The sequence below is a fragment of the Macadamia integrifolia genome, chromosome 8, assembly GCF_013358625.1.
Source record: "Macadamia integrifolia cultivar HAES 741 chromosome 8, SCU_Mint_v3, whole genome shotgun sequence".
NCBI lineage: Eukaryota > Viridiplantae > Streptophyta > Magnoliopsida > Proteales > Proteaceae > Macadamia > Macadamia integrifolia.
The window spans coordinates 4,070,026-4,084,746 of record NC_056564.1 but is presented as its reverse complement, the minus strand read 5'-3'; the positions used below and the strand labels follow the sequence as shown (position 1 = coordinate 4,084,746).

General features: G+C 35.6%; 1 protein-coding gene across 1 annotated transcript in view; it reads right to left on the bottom strand.

The window, feature by feature from the left end:
- The window catches only part of LOC122086463 (beta-hexosaminidase 1), a 15,123-nt gene extending 1,905 nt beyond the window's left edge, over positions 1–13,218 (bottom strand). The window contains exons 1-12 of the mRNA XM_042655274.1: positions 12,742–13,218; positions 12,538–12,621; positions 11,307–11,342; positions 7,473–7,584; positions 7,295–7,365; positions 7,026–7,156; positions 5,341–5,357; positions 5,169–5,217; positions 4,948–5,048; positions 3,769–3,828; positions 3,036–3,069; positions 175–273 (exon numbers count right to left, since the gene is read on the bottom strand). Coding sequence (XP_042511208.1) covers positions 175–273; positions 3,036–3,069; positions 3,769–3,828; positions 4,948–5,048; positions 5,169–5,217; positions 5,341–5,357; positions 7,026–7,156; positions 7,295–7,365; positions 7,473–7,584; positions 11,307–11,342; positions 12,538–12,621; positions 12,742–13,095 — 1,148 coding nt within the window. The 5' untranslated portion in view covers positions 13,096–13,218. The remainder of the gene's footprint in view (positions 1–174; positions 274–3,035; positions 3,070–3,768; positions 3,829–4,947; positions 5,049–5,168; positions 5,218–5,340; positions 5,358–7,025; positions 7,157–7,294; positions 7,366–7,472; positions 7,585–11,306; positions 11,343–12,537; positions 12,622–12,741) is intronic.
- Between the last annotated feature and the right edge of the window lie 1,503 nt (positions 13,219–14,721).

Sequence of the window (14,721 nt, the reverse complement as noted above, 5' to 3'; positions counted from 1 at the left end):
AAGAGAAAGAAACATAGTGAGATTGTCCTCTTACGAATGAGAGAATTTAAACAAAAAAAAAGTAATCAGAATGTTAAAGTAAGAAAGCTAAAACTAAAGAAGATTAAATAATCTTCAATTTACTGCAAATAAATTTAATGAGAATGTGAAATGAAGTAAACTTTTGCCAAATACCAGTTGACAGGGGTCCAATTTTTTGCAATTGCTAACCCTTGAGTTCTCAGGACAAAGTATTGATACGCATCTTTGGCAGTCATGTTGTGCGTTTGAAGCCTGCATTTGGATGGAATACATTTTTAAGTCAAGATAATTAAAAATTGAACCGTGTTGGCAACCAAATAGCAATTATGATTATTTAACATGTGGAAACCTTGAACCAGACAAAACCTAACTCTCTGATACCCTAAAGGAAAGTTTCAGTATCCTATAATGACTAGATGATTGAAAGTTAATTACTAACACGTGCAAGCAAGTGTACAAGCAAAAAGAAATAACAGAATATGAAGAAGCTGCTTCTTTTATTTTTTTCATCACTATTATCAATGAATGAAGTAAGGAGCTTTACCCTAGAAAAACATTCATTTTCATCTAGAGATTCAAGATAAAATGTTAAAAACACATTAATAAGAGCTCAAGTTGATAATTGAAGCCCTTTCTAAACCTCCTGGAGTGGTAATATAGAACTAATTCCCAAGAAAGTGAGTTTGATGATAAATAAGTCAACAACAAATGCTCAAGAAATGTGTTCAGTTTCCAACCAGGATGACGCCTCATGATGATTTTACGAGTGGAGTGAATAGATAATGAAAAAACAAAGTTACATAAAGGAGATGGAAGGTGAGATATAGATTCAAAATCTTCTATAGGATTAGTAGTCATGGATTGCTGAGTGCAAGAACGTGTACCTTTGCAAAGAGCAACTGGTAAGTCATCAAGAGATGAGGAGTAGGAGCTTCAACTGGAGGATCAAGACTATGAGGTGGGCTGTGAAGCAGAAGGAACTAAAGTAAGACTGCATTGTCTTCTTGCACTGTTGATACACTTTTAGTGGTACAGACGATGTAGTGGCTGGAACAACATCAGAAGGCACAAATATAGGAATAGGAGGTGCACAACCAGTATCTTTATCAAGAGAAGAGCTAGTCGCAGGAGGGGAATAATATGAAGCATTTTCAAAAAAGGTAACACTGGCGCTGACAAATTACCGATGAGTAAGAGGATCATAACACAAGTACCTTTTCTGAGTTCTAGAGTAACCAAGAAACACACACTTGACAGCCCTGGGATACAAGAGAATTTATCAACATGAGGCTGCAAAATATGAACAAAGCACACACAGCCAAAAGGTGGCAAAGCAATTAAGAAAGTTTTTGGAAACAAAACAGATAAAAGGGAGCGGTTAGATAGAACAGAAGAGGGAATTTGGTTGATTAAATAACATGCAATGATAACAGCATCACACTAAAGTGTTTGGGAATAAGCATATGGATCATGAGAAACCGAGCGATCTCCAATAAATGTATGTTTTTCCGTTCAGCAACCCCAATTTATTGGAGGTATAAGAGCTACTCATTCAATGAATAATACCATGAGTAGAACAAAAGATTGAAAATTTACACTGAGCGTATTCAAGAACATTATACTGCAAGCAATAACCTTGATTCTGTAGACGAATCTCCATAGAAGGTAAGAGCAGGTAGTAGATGTAAGGAGATCCTAGTTTATCTTCATAACATCACCAACTAGGCCTTAGGAAGAAGTTAGGCAGCATAGGTTGCTGCAACCACAAGAACAGAGCACCGAGAGGCTATCAAACCAGAATTAGAAGTGAAGATTGATCACTGATTATTGTAGCCCTGATACCATGTCACTGAAGACAATACAATAACCAGTCGATATCCAACAGTTGAAGATGAGAGAGAAGAAAAGAGAGAAATGATGGAAGAAGAGAGAAAAGAATTGAATCTATTGAGGCCTTTCTGCCTTTAATTATTAGACTTGCTGTTACAAGTACACTCTTAAGTAGGAATCCTACTTAGAGTACACAACTCTAATCACAATAGAAAAAAGGAAACTAAAATAATACAGCTAAAACAGAAAACAGAACTAAATATATCACGATTGGGACAATCCCCTTATCATGACTAACTAGTTACTACCATTATAATAAAGTACTGCAGGGTATTGTGGACAATAATACCCCTGCAGTACAGGTACACTGCTTGACAAACCCCTTGAGAATCCACTCAAGTTGAACTACTCAATCCACAGTAGTGTATTTTCCCTCCCCTCACCTTTCCCCACCCACACATGTTCCTGAAAAACAACCATACTCTAGGCTTTCGAAACTCCATTGATACGTTCTTTAGTTTGGATGGAAGAAAAGGTATGTGGAACTAGTGAACAGTAGTAGAGCTATATTTCATTTAGTAATTAAAAGATCATCTTGTTCTTCACGGTTGTTAGATCATGAGCTCTAACATAAAAATTTCAATATTGTTTCACTAAAGCCCCCCTTCTTTTTAAGTTATTTCCAGAAAATTTTATTTATAGTCCTTGTTTTGAAAAGTCGCTTCCTGAAGTTCCAAAACTATTAGTGCAAGGATGAGATGAAGGCACAAAGGGAGAAAGGTTTAATTTGCTTCAATAGTAAAGAGGTGTTGTTAAAGCGAACACCTTTCATGTGCCTAATCCACATTAAGATGCACCCTGGAACCTTACTTGAACACTGGAGCAGAGCACAACATTTTGATTCATTTCTATTTTCTTCTCCGGTTTACGTTCATAACATACAGATGGCAAATTGGTAACTCCCACCTTTGTTTGTGCACTTCACAAAACATATACATTAAGCAAGGCATAGTTCACAACAAGGAGGAGTCAAAAAGTGGAAGGAAAATATATTTCATCTTTCAATTATCACATTTGTAGCAGAATTTGAGCTATTTACTCAATCTTAATACATATCACTAAAAGAATTTCACGTCTACCATATAAAAATATTAAAATTTAGGGATGTGAGGAGAGAACCATACCACTGCTTCACATGTGGGGTTAAGCTCCAACAATCTGTAAATCATTGACCACTTTCAACATGCACAAAAGCGAAACAGAAACAAAAAACAAAGAATTTACAAGCAAGAGCCCAAGACAGTACAGATGCTAGGAGTAACATTTGTTTGCATATGTTTTAAGTCATAGGGCAAAATGTAAAAAAAGATTAATCTATAAATAAGGGGTTGAATTTGGAGGGGAAAAAACTCCATATCCACCATAGCTTAGAGCAAATCAGTCGTCAAAAGTAGGCAAAGCCTTCCCTATTCATTTGTCAAATTTTAGTTAAAAAGGATTTTTCCCAGTAGCAGAATATTCAACTCAACTAAGCCTAATCCCAACTAAATGGGAATTGGCTACATGAATATTGTTTCCAGTTAAACTCTATTTTAAGTCATACTTGCTAATCCTAGGCCATGCAGGTCTTTTCTCACCACTTTTCCCAAGGTTTTCAAAGATGGTTTGGTGGCTGAAATACAAAGGGAAATGTCCAACACATGGTGACACATGCAATTGAAATGGTCAGTTGGCCCAAATTTTGACATGTGGCCAACCCAGAAGATATCCTTGTATATCCAACACTTGGATTGGCCACAACATCCCTCCACCTGGTTCAAATCTAGCCGCCTGTCCTGCTAAGCCTATCAAGATGGTCACTAGCCCTTTATAAGTGATGGAAGCATTTTGGTCCACAAGGAAAGCACTCAAACTTACCTGTATTAACCTCATCGCCTCCCAAGTGGAAGAGCTCAAACGGAAAAATTTTCCTCATATCTGTAAAAATACAAAGTTTAGATCAAGATCTTATACTCATAATAATAAAATTCTAAAATCTCTAGTTTGCCTACAGTTTGATTTGGCACATAATTATGTTAAATGGTAAATAAGTCTAAACTAAAATATTTCAGAGAATAGATGAAACACATTATATTTTCAACAGCAGCTCAAGAATGTCAAGGGGATTGAACCGATCAGTTTTTGTGGAAAAATAAGAAGGTAAAATAAATAAGTAAATTGTAGACCTAAATTGATACAAGGCTGAAACCTATAAGCCAGTACAACATAGAATTTAACCCAAAATAAATGAATATTAGGTTCTTTCACGAGTTTCAGATGTCAATAATGGAATGAGTCCCACTATTTCACAAAAAAATATATATATATATATATATATATATTATTTTCAACTGATTATGGAAGCTACTCAACATCACAGGATAGAAAGCAAAATATGGAAACCAAAATAAATCTGTCAAAAATATAAACTTCTGACAAGGAACAGATGCTTGCAGCAATCTCTTGTAATCAAGGGGTTTTGCAAATCATTCAGTGGTAGTACATCTGCATATCTCAAGGAACGAAAGAAAATTCTTGTGATTTGATGAGCTTTCTACTTTACAAAGAGGAAATAGTTGCAAGAAAAGGTGTATCAAGTAAATGAAGGTGAATGAGGACATCTAAATCTCATAGCAACAGTGATATCCAATGGCCTTTTATCACCAACAAAAAATGTTAAAATAAAATATAAAATAAAAAAAAAAAGCCTCCAGCTTAATGAAGCAGTCCACTGCAACTACAACCAGAATACTTATTAGAAGCTAGGCTGAGTAAACGACCTGTACACAATATGTCCAGGTACCAGCCACATCAAAATTTTAGAACAAGTTTCAGATAAGTAGCTCACTGCAGGATAAGGTGAGCAGCCTGTGGAGCCACAAACCAGAACCTAGTCATTTTTACTAGCATTCTACAGATTCTTCAGGAAGATTTGTCAGGCCCCAAAATGATCTCTTCATTAATATGCATAATAAAAGGTCAACAACTGCAGCATGTAAAAGCAGAAATAACATCAAAGAACACCAATATCTAAGACCACGAAGAGGGAATTCTTACCTGTCAAAATTCCGGAAATCACATCAAATGTGAAATTATTTGAGACATCCAGTGGCTCATGGCAGGTAGGAGATGGCCAAAGATCAGAATATCCAGCACCCCTGCATAAAAGCATCAGATCAAAAGCTTAAGCATGTTTCATTGATGAATTTCTCATGAAGGGATAACAATATCTTGGCAAGAAATTACTGGGTAGAATCGAACAGAAAGCTCATGCCTACCATGAATCTCCATGACCAGGGACATCTATCTCTGCCATAATATTGATCCCTGAACAAAAAAGAGAAAAATAAAATGAAGGAAAACAATGGACCAGGAAGCTTCACCGAAGAACCAAAAAGATAACAATGATAATACTAAGGCACCAGTTGTGTGGCAAGCTAGAGATTGCACCTCGCATTTTTGCAAACCTGCATGGTATGGCATACATCAAAGGTACATGCAGAAGAAAGCATTCTATTAGATAACCGATTAAAAGTCATTAGGGAGAAAAATGAAGGAAGAATTTTAATAAATATCTGGAGGGTTTCCCACATTAAAGCTAATAATTTAATTTAGTAGAAACCTTAAGAGAGGGGAAAACTCAACTCTACTCACTGCACCTTATCCCCTGCTACTTGGGGAACTGATGCAGAAGTTTCCTTGCTATATACTGTTCTTTCAAGTTAAGGGGGGCCAAAAAGGAGTTGAAGAACTTCTCCAACCACAAGCAGACCTAAGGGATATAAGTGAAATAGCTCGGAGACTGAGTCTGGGTTGCATTTTTAAAGGGTGGTCAAGTCACAGTCTAAATCTCACCTTTCCCACACTGACATAAAAGTGACTTTCATTATTTCTAAGAGTTACAAATCAATAGGATTAAATACAGGAAAGATATACAAACTGAAGGAGAACTTAAAGTGAAGGCAATAAGCATGAGTCTTGTACGTATGCATTACATGGGATCAGAAGTATTGTTATTTTAGTGAATGGTTTCATCATAGTTTACTTTGATTTGTTCAGAAAAATACCACAAGAGATTTGGAAATTTATATTTTCTTCAAATTTTTTTTTTCTATTACTACTTTCAATTTTTTATTCATTTCTATTAGTTTTCAATTCATTTTTAAAGAGAATTACTGCAAAAGCTATATAAACCCATCATATGGCCAACTGCACCCCAGATTTTTTATGTTTTGGATAAAGAGCTGCTGGGTTACTGTTTGAAATCCTTGTTGTTCGGTACGGTCAAGCTGTCTACAAGTGATTGGTGTCAAGCTTTGCTGTTAAAGCTTCTGTTAATGCTTTTTTAAGTGCTGCATCTGCTTCTTTTTTTTTTTTCTTTTTTTGGGTGAATAACTGCAACTGCTGTTAGTGTAGCTTCCCTTGCCTTTGATTCACAGCTCTGTCAAAACTCATGCTTTAGGTTAGTTTGCATGCTTAAATTTGTTTGTCACACTAAAGATGGGATGTGCAGTACAAAAACTAGGAATTTTGAAGGAGCGACTAATTCTGGGTTTTGGTTCCACCTGAAAATTAGCTTAATTGTTACCTCTGGAAACCCCGTCCAGGGTAAATTACATGACACAGTGTTAATGATTTTATGATTTATACAGCACAACCGGCTTGGACCTTAAACCTAGAGCTGTTCTATATTACTTAATCCTCAATGGAGTTTCCTGGGGAATCTGGAAAGGAAAGAAATAGGTGAATTTTTTTGGCAAATCCAGATGCTACCATAAGTCGATCACTGTTATGGAGGTCTTTCCAGAGGGAATTCAATGGTGGAAGATCATTCAAGAATAATCCACAGAGAGCCAAGTTTCCTCCTATCTGCTTTTTGTTGATTCTGGGTTTAGGATTGTATATGGTATGAAATTCTCTGGACACACTTCGTATATATTCTTCAACAATTCAATCATATAGTTATAATCTTCTCTTTTCTCCTCTCTCAATAAAATATTTTTTTGCCTTGCCCATCAAAGGGGGAAAATTTTGTTCAATTTAACCTAAAATATCATAAATTACTTGGGAGAAACTGCTGATAAATTTAAAGATCCAGTTATATATGAAGATGGAATAAGATTATAAGATCTTACTCGACAATTTCAAGAGCATCCTCAACAGTGTATCGCTCCCACTTTGAATATGCACCTTTCCACAAATTTGGATAAGAAGGTATTTCCAGAGGAAATGACTGTTCGTCTATGATGTGCCAATGAAGAACATTCTACAGAATCCAATCCTCAATAGCAAAAGTAAATGCAGAACATTGAGAAAATAAAAAAGAGTGATAATAAGAAATACATATGTATGTTCAAAAAGTTAAAGCAACGGTCAGAAAAATTTAAGGCAGAAAAGTTCTTACAAGTTTAGCATAAGACATTGACTCAATTACTTGTTTGATTATACCAATAGGTAGATAGTGCCTTGAGGTATCTGCAAAATAAGACAAATAACGATATATCTGGAGCATTTTTAAGAGGATACAAAAAAGAATGAAGAATTTAAATTGCTGCCCTCATCACATTAAAATTGTCACGTACCAAGAAGAAGCCCACGAAATACAAATCTTGGTTCATCTTGTATTAACCAAGGTGCCTTGTGTACTTCTACACTTTTAGTTCCATAGTTGAAACTACATAGTTGGCTAAATGTCTGGAAAGAGGAAGATTAGAAAGTGAATCAGATCCGTATCATCCATCAGACATCGGACCAGTTGGGAGGTCACAGATAAGTAGATGTACTTTCAGGATTTACCACCCCCCACCCCCAAAAAAAAGAAAAATATGTACTTCCAGGTTCATGTTTCATTTACAAAATTACAATTGCAGCACACCTATTTGCCATCAATCCATACAATTACAAATACAAACACAATATATTTGGAACAATATAATTTCCTGGAAGAACCAGTGAAATGGAGAAGGAATACTTAAACACATATAGATGGACAAAAGATTTTGAACAATATAATTTCGTGGAAGAACCGTACAGTCAAGAAGGAAATACTATACTGATCACCACTCTCATAAAATTTCAGCCAATAATTAATTGTTTGCATGACATATCATGAAATGTGCCAATGCAGGGGGAAAAAAAAAATCAGTGAGAGATTATGATTCTTTCAGTTCATGTTTATGGTCCAAACACTATGCAATGTACTAATGAACAATGAACCATTCTACCTCAATGTGCAGAAGTTAGTGTTTCCCTTTCAACCTTTTATCATTAGGCAGCCCTTTTTGCATGGACTATGGGTCATGACATGAGTCATGTTGCTGGATTTGTAAAACCTAAAGGCTAATGTAGTACACAGTGACATTCCTGTAAATAAGCAGTAATTGTCATAACTCAGAAGTCACTTATTAACATCTTGTCATAAGTTATGACACACACCCTTCTCTGACAATAAAGATTCAATTAAAGTGAAGCTAAACCTCTACACTATACAAGGGTAAAAAGAAAGCCACCACCACTATAAACAGTATCAACAAGCAAATGTCTACTCTATAAAGGTACCTCATCCATTGATTTCTAATAACAGCTAGCTTACATTTCCAGAATTATGAACTAATGATTGTCACTCTACCAAAAAAAAAACTAATATTTTTCACAGAGACAGCAGGATGCCATCCAGGATGGTCAAAATCCCACGTATTATCCTGCCCAATTGTATCCCAAATCATTTCATGCACATTGGATTACAAAAATGGAATCAAATCAGTAGGACAGACATTTTTCCTCTATGAGATGTTGGTTTGGCCCATTACTAAGAAATGAAATATAGTGAAAATGAGCACTCCCCCTCTTTATGTCATTCTTCGAGGTTTATAACAGTTTGACACTTGTTCAATCTCAGCCCTAACCCTAGTGTTTAGCTGTTGATGCCAGGCGAATTACTAGAGAGCCACCATCTTCTGTTGCAGGAGAGATGCCGTCCAAGGTGGAGGTGGAGATCTCTCTCTCAAAAAACAGATAAGGGGCCCCATGTTCCTTCCTTTTACGTTCTCGTTTTTTTACAGGCCAAGGAAGAAATCTATTACAAAGCATATTTTGAAATTTCGAGAAATACTTTCGTTTTGAGAGGGAGCAAAACGAAATGACATGCAATACATAGAAATGTCCAAGTTCCGGTCGAAACGTTACTATGCGTTAACATTAAAAGCATAGTTTAGCTTTCGTTTTGGGAAAGAAGAGGGACAAACCTCATTTTTGTGATTTCTTTGCTAAATCACTGCCATACAAGGTTGGAACAAGTAATTCAGCAATAGCAGCAACATTCTAGTGGTTTTGATCCTGCTCAGAACGCGATGTGGCACTAAGACTCCAGGATGGGCACAAGGGTGACTTTCTTGTATTCTTGACTCCCATACTTTGACACTTCGTAATGAACCAAATGGTTTATAATTTTAAGCTTATTGACTCCAAATACATATTTAAATTGTTTTAATTGAATTACTTGTGTTTTAGTACTAAAATTTAAGTGGAATAGGCCATATTAGAGAATATATACAGAACATATCCTACCAAACTTGACTCCAAATACACCTTTTTCTTTTTCTTTTTCTTTTTCTTTTTCTTTTTCTTTTTTTTTTTTTTTTTTTTTTTTTTCAATGTAAGAGTTTTACAATGTTTAGAGGGCCTAAAATAGGGTTTCCTTGAAGTTTCGGGACCTAATTTGGTCATTTCAGCCTCGACACCCTTCACCGAAACTTGCCGCCGAAATTTCGGTTTCAACCAGTTTCGAGCCTGGTCAAAGCAAGGCACAAAACGGAAGTCTTGAACCATGTTAGAAAGAGAAGCATTGGCAGGTATATATATATATATATATATATAATGGCTATACACGAAATGACTACCAACTAAAAATCAGACCTCATTTCAAAAGATCTTTAAACAAAACAAGCAGCAAGACTAGACTTGCATTGACAAGATCATATCATTATCATCTCCATAGCACCTAGCTCAACAGGTATGTTAAAAAATTGAAACGAAAAAAAAAAAAGTCTAAAAAGAGTAGAGAATGAGAAGAGGCCCCAACTAGGCAAGTCTTGAAACTACGAATATCACCCAAATCATTCCACAAAATCAAAAGACTCACCCTTTCGTCTAATTTTTTATTTTAGATATGGTTTTTGGGAAAATATTTCTACCATGCCCTACATTTTTTTAATCAAGTGGACTAATGATAAGAGATTGTTGGATAGATGGGGGATGCCTTGGATACGCCACCCATCAATTTTGGTGGTCTAACCCAACCATATGACCCACCATGTATCATGTATGGGATATTGCCTCTTGTTTTTAAATGGTTGAGTCTCACTTTGCTAAAGTTTTCACAAACATTTTTCAGACCTCAATGATGACAAGTGGATACATTAGACTAGCCTGAAACTTTAGTAAGGGATAAATGATTTTGGACAATATGTCAACCAAATTTGGACCACAAAGGTGTGATGAAAGATATTCCAAGTACAGGCATGGCAAGCGCCCACTCCACATTTTTTACTATTTCACTCTCTGTTGGAAAAGGCAGATGGGGCCATGCATCCCACTTTCTTTCTTTCACCTTCCTTTTTTTTTTTTTTTTTTTTTTTTTATAATAATATTTTATGAACCATCTCTGAAATGGCCGGGATGTTCTCCTAGATGTCGGGACTTCAAATGGTATTACTGACTGTTTCGGCAACAATTCACCTTTTAGAAACACAGTTCTGAACAGAAATGAGGCCCTCAAGAAAGGTTAGTTTTGTCCCTATTGACTACCACATGCATGGTGACAGCAGTGCTGTCAAATGCTCTCTCGTTCTTGGCTTCCATAAGCTCCCAATAACAGCCCCCAAGATTAGAAGCCAGTGTCTCTTGCCCATACTCTGCAGGTTTTGATCATTACACAATCAACAAAAGAAAATATATCCACCAGAGGCACCCAAACAACCCCTGTACATGCCAGTACATCCCTCCAAACTTAATCTGCAAAAAAGCAGAAATCAAGCAGATGGGGAACAGTGAAACACTTTCAGCAGCACGAAAACAGAAAAGGCATACATTTCGAAGCACATGAGATAAGATGGTCAATGGAAAAGTTCTGTCCATAGAAGACTAGCACCTTGGCAGGTTACCATTTAGCCCAAACAAGACATTGTGCTGATTGAGAAAGATTTAGCATAGCCTCCAATTTTCCAAGCTCAACGGTATGTGAGGAATGGAGAACATGCAACTATAGATTTTTAATTCCAAAAAAATTCTATATAGACACCATTTGAAGATTAGATAGAGTTGTTATATGCATCATCATTATTCATCAGAAAAGCAAATAGTTACTGAAAAAGTGGAAAAAACTAATCTCTCAGTAACAAATGGATCATTGTGCATACCTCTAACCCGCGCAATGCCCCATAAACAGTATTTGCCTGCAACAAAAAGTAAGAGAGGATATAATTAATTAAAAAGCAGAACCACCTGGACTAATGCCCCCACCCAAAAATAAATTTCATGGTTATGGATGCATCAATGAAATAATGCACTTCTGTCAAGCACCGCTATAGCATATGCTGTTGCTACCACCAGTCTCCAAACTCCACCAAGGTTCTCCACTATAGACCAAAAGCTCTGCCATCTGATTGTTCGGGTTCAACATCAAAGCTTCTCAATATCCACTCTACATTTTCTGCGGATTCAACCTCGCAGATGAAAATGGGGCAATAGCTTGGACTTTTTTCTGGTTTATGCAAACAGAGGTAAGCAACTCGTGGGGTGAGCTGATTCAGGCTCAAGTCTAGTGTTTTATGTGTAACGTGGCACAGAAAGCAGTGAAGGTGGTAGTCAAAAATTAAAAAAAAAAATTAAATAGAAAATAAAATTTGTTGCAACACACTGGAGCAGTACTATACCACCTCTTAGGTACAGGAAGAGGTTTTAATATTTAAATAAATAAATATATATATATATATATATAGTAACGAAGGAGGCTGGGAGGATATTTTCAAAATGAAGACTGTTGTGACTTATTTTAGTTGCCACAGAAGTAGGAATCCTACTCACAACATTAAAACAACCAAAAATACACATCCATGACCAGCTTAAAACAAGACCAACACTAACTTTCCACTCATGATGGTAACAAATGCTAGAAACATTAATCAGAGTTTATAAGGGGAAGCTTCAATGCAAAAATTGCAGACTAAGTAACAAGTTTTTTTTTTTTTTTTTTCAAGTACCTGAGAATGCTCACAGTCAACAAATAATCTGAACCTCTCGTATTTTATGTTTAGAAATGCCTAACAAGAGTTAATTTTTCATAGGAAAAAAGAGCAGCATTCTATCAGGATACCAGAAAGTCCAATTGGTACAATTACGCCGATGGCTTTAAAACGTGTCATGACCATGGAAGGGGTACTAAAGGTTATCTATCAACTAGCCCAGTCTCTTCCCCTAGTCAATGTTGGATTAAAGACCCCCCCAATGCCTCACCCATTTCTTGCCCAACCTTCGGGGCTCAATGTATCTGGGCTGATTCTTGCGCTTGATGGATGAAGTTGCATCTACATTTAATAATATACTTCTAATACTGACTTGGAAACACATAGGCTAAAGCTCCTGAGTTACCTCAATTGTGGCATCACCAAAAATTGAAAGATCGCTTTGTTTGGCTACATAAAGAGAATAGCTCTCGTCCACACCCAGATGAAGCTGCACAGAAACAAGACCAGATCCGAACAAGTACAATATAATTAAACAGTGAGTTAGAATTAGAACTGATAGCAATATCTGGGGTGAATTCAGGATAAATTCTCGAGAATCAAGACTCACCGTTTCATTGTCCGACTTTACAAGAATTTTAATCTTGTTAAGATCATAATCAGCTTTCTCTCCAGAGCTGTGCTTAAAAATAATCTCTCTATATCTCTGAAACGCCTCTCGGACAATGGATGAGTCTCCGCCATTACCTCCGAGGTCGAGCGAAAGACCGGGATCAACGGAGATGGTAGCTTCGCCATGGCTGAATTGTGAAGGCAGAGGCCACAAATAAACAAGAGAATCATCTGGTTCCGAGTTCGACTTGAGCCCTAGAATCCTCCCTTCAACTAAAACATCAAAAGATGCATAGAAAAGACCGAACAAAGCTAGAAAAATGACAGCGGAACTCGGGAGTTCGTTTGACATCTGGAATTCAAGTATTAAGCTCAACAGTCGACACTGATTGCCTCCAAGCTGGAAACTCTTAAACTGGATTACTGGACTGGAAGACGAAGGAGATTATATTAGCGTGACGATCGACGACAGAAGGGGTTGAAATCGTCTGTAATTCCGATCTTGTACAATTCCGTATAATATCACCTTTGGACGATGACACGTGTATTAATACCAATACAATGGCCTAGATCTGGTACAATTAATAAAACATTAAATCAGTGAAAATACATTTAAATCAGATCTGGACCATTATATTGATATTAATACACGTGTCACTGTCTGAAGATAATATTGCACGGAATTGTACGAGATCAAAATTACAAACGATTTTTTTCCCGAGAAGAGATAGAGACACATAAACTTAACGATTATCAAATATAAGTGGATAATTGAGTTTCACCATCCAAAGAGTAACTTAACTTCCAAGTAACTGATCCGTTCATCCAGCACTCGGCGATTACGGAAGGGAACAATTACACATTAAATCCGGCCACGATTTCGTATTATATATAATATATATATATATATATATTTGGTAGTTGTCCGAATAACACCTCCACCTCTACTACAGTTCCTTGTCCTTTTAATTGTCCTTTTGTGTTTTTTCTTTTTTTTTCTCTTTCAAAATTCTTTATGATAAAGATATAAAAGAATTTCAAGAAATAGATTGAAAGTGAGTTATGATTATATAATTCGTCATTTTAGAATATATAGAAAAAAATACACTACATTAAAGAGAACAGAAAATCGTATAAATCAGCCAAATCAGATTGATGCCAACTTTTATGGATTTGCAAGTCGATTCTAAGGTTGGACCATATCTCATCTACGAGTTCAATTAAAGTAATTTCAAATCAAAGGTCTCTCTCGTGCCAGTAGATTTTGTATACGATATTGTAAGGGTGTGAATTTGAAATCAATATTATTTATTGAAATTAAACCATATAATTTACATTCATCGTTTATTAAATAGCTCAGTTTTGGTTTTAAAATTGAAATTGTAATTCAATTTTGATTTTAAAATTTAAACCATTGATAAACTGTTTAAATAAAATGTTAAACCATTAACATATACATTCAATGTTAAATTTATATATTTATATATATATATATATCAATAGAAATAATAATAATAATTAGTTTACATCAAATAACTATTAATAAAAATATATAACAAAAAAAATTCAATTCAATGTTACAATTTACATCCATTTCACTACAAATTTTAAAGGTAAAGAAGTTGTTTGGATAAAAAAAATTAGAAAACATAAGAAAATCATTCAAAAACATTTATATCTAAACCATTTATAAAGAGTTTGGATTTTAATCTATGAAACCGTTTACTAAATAGTTTGACTTTTATTTCACCTAAAAAATCTTGCACCGAATTGAATCAAACTGTATACACCAAAATCAAATCAATTAACACCCTTACCGTATTGACATTGGTGTGAATGGGACCCACCGTATCAATTCAATTCCAATTAGAAGAATCATTTTTTAATAATAATATCTAAATCCTTGATGTAGGGCTTGAAGGAGAAGAATTAAATCCATCACTTACTGTACGGATTTTTTTTTTTTCCCCTCTGGTTG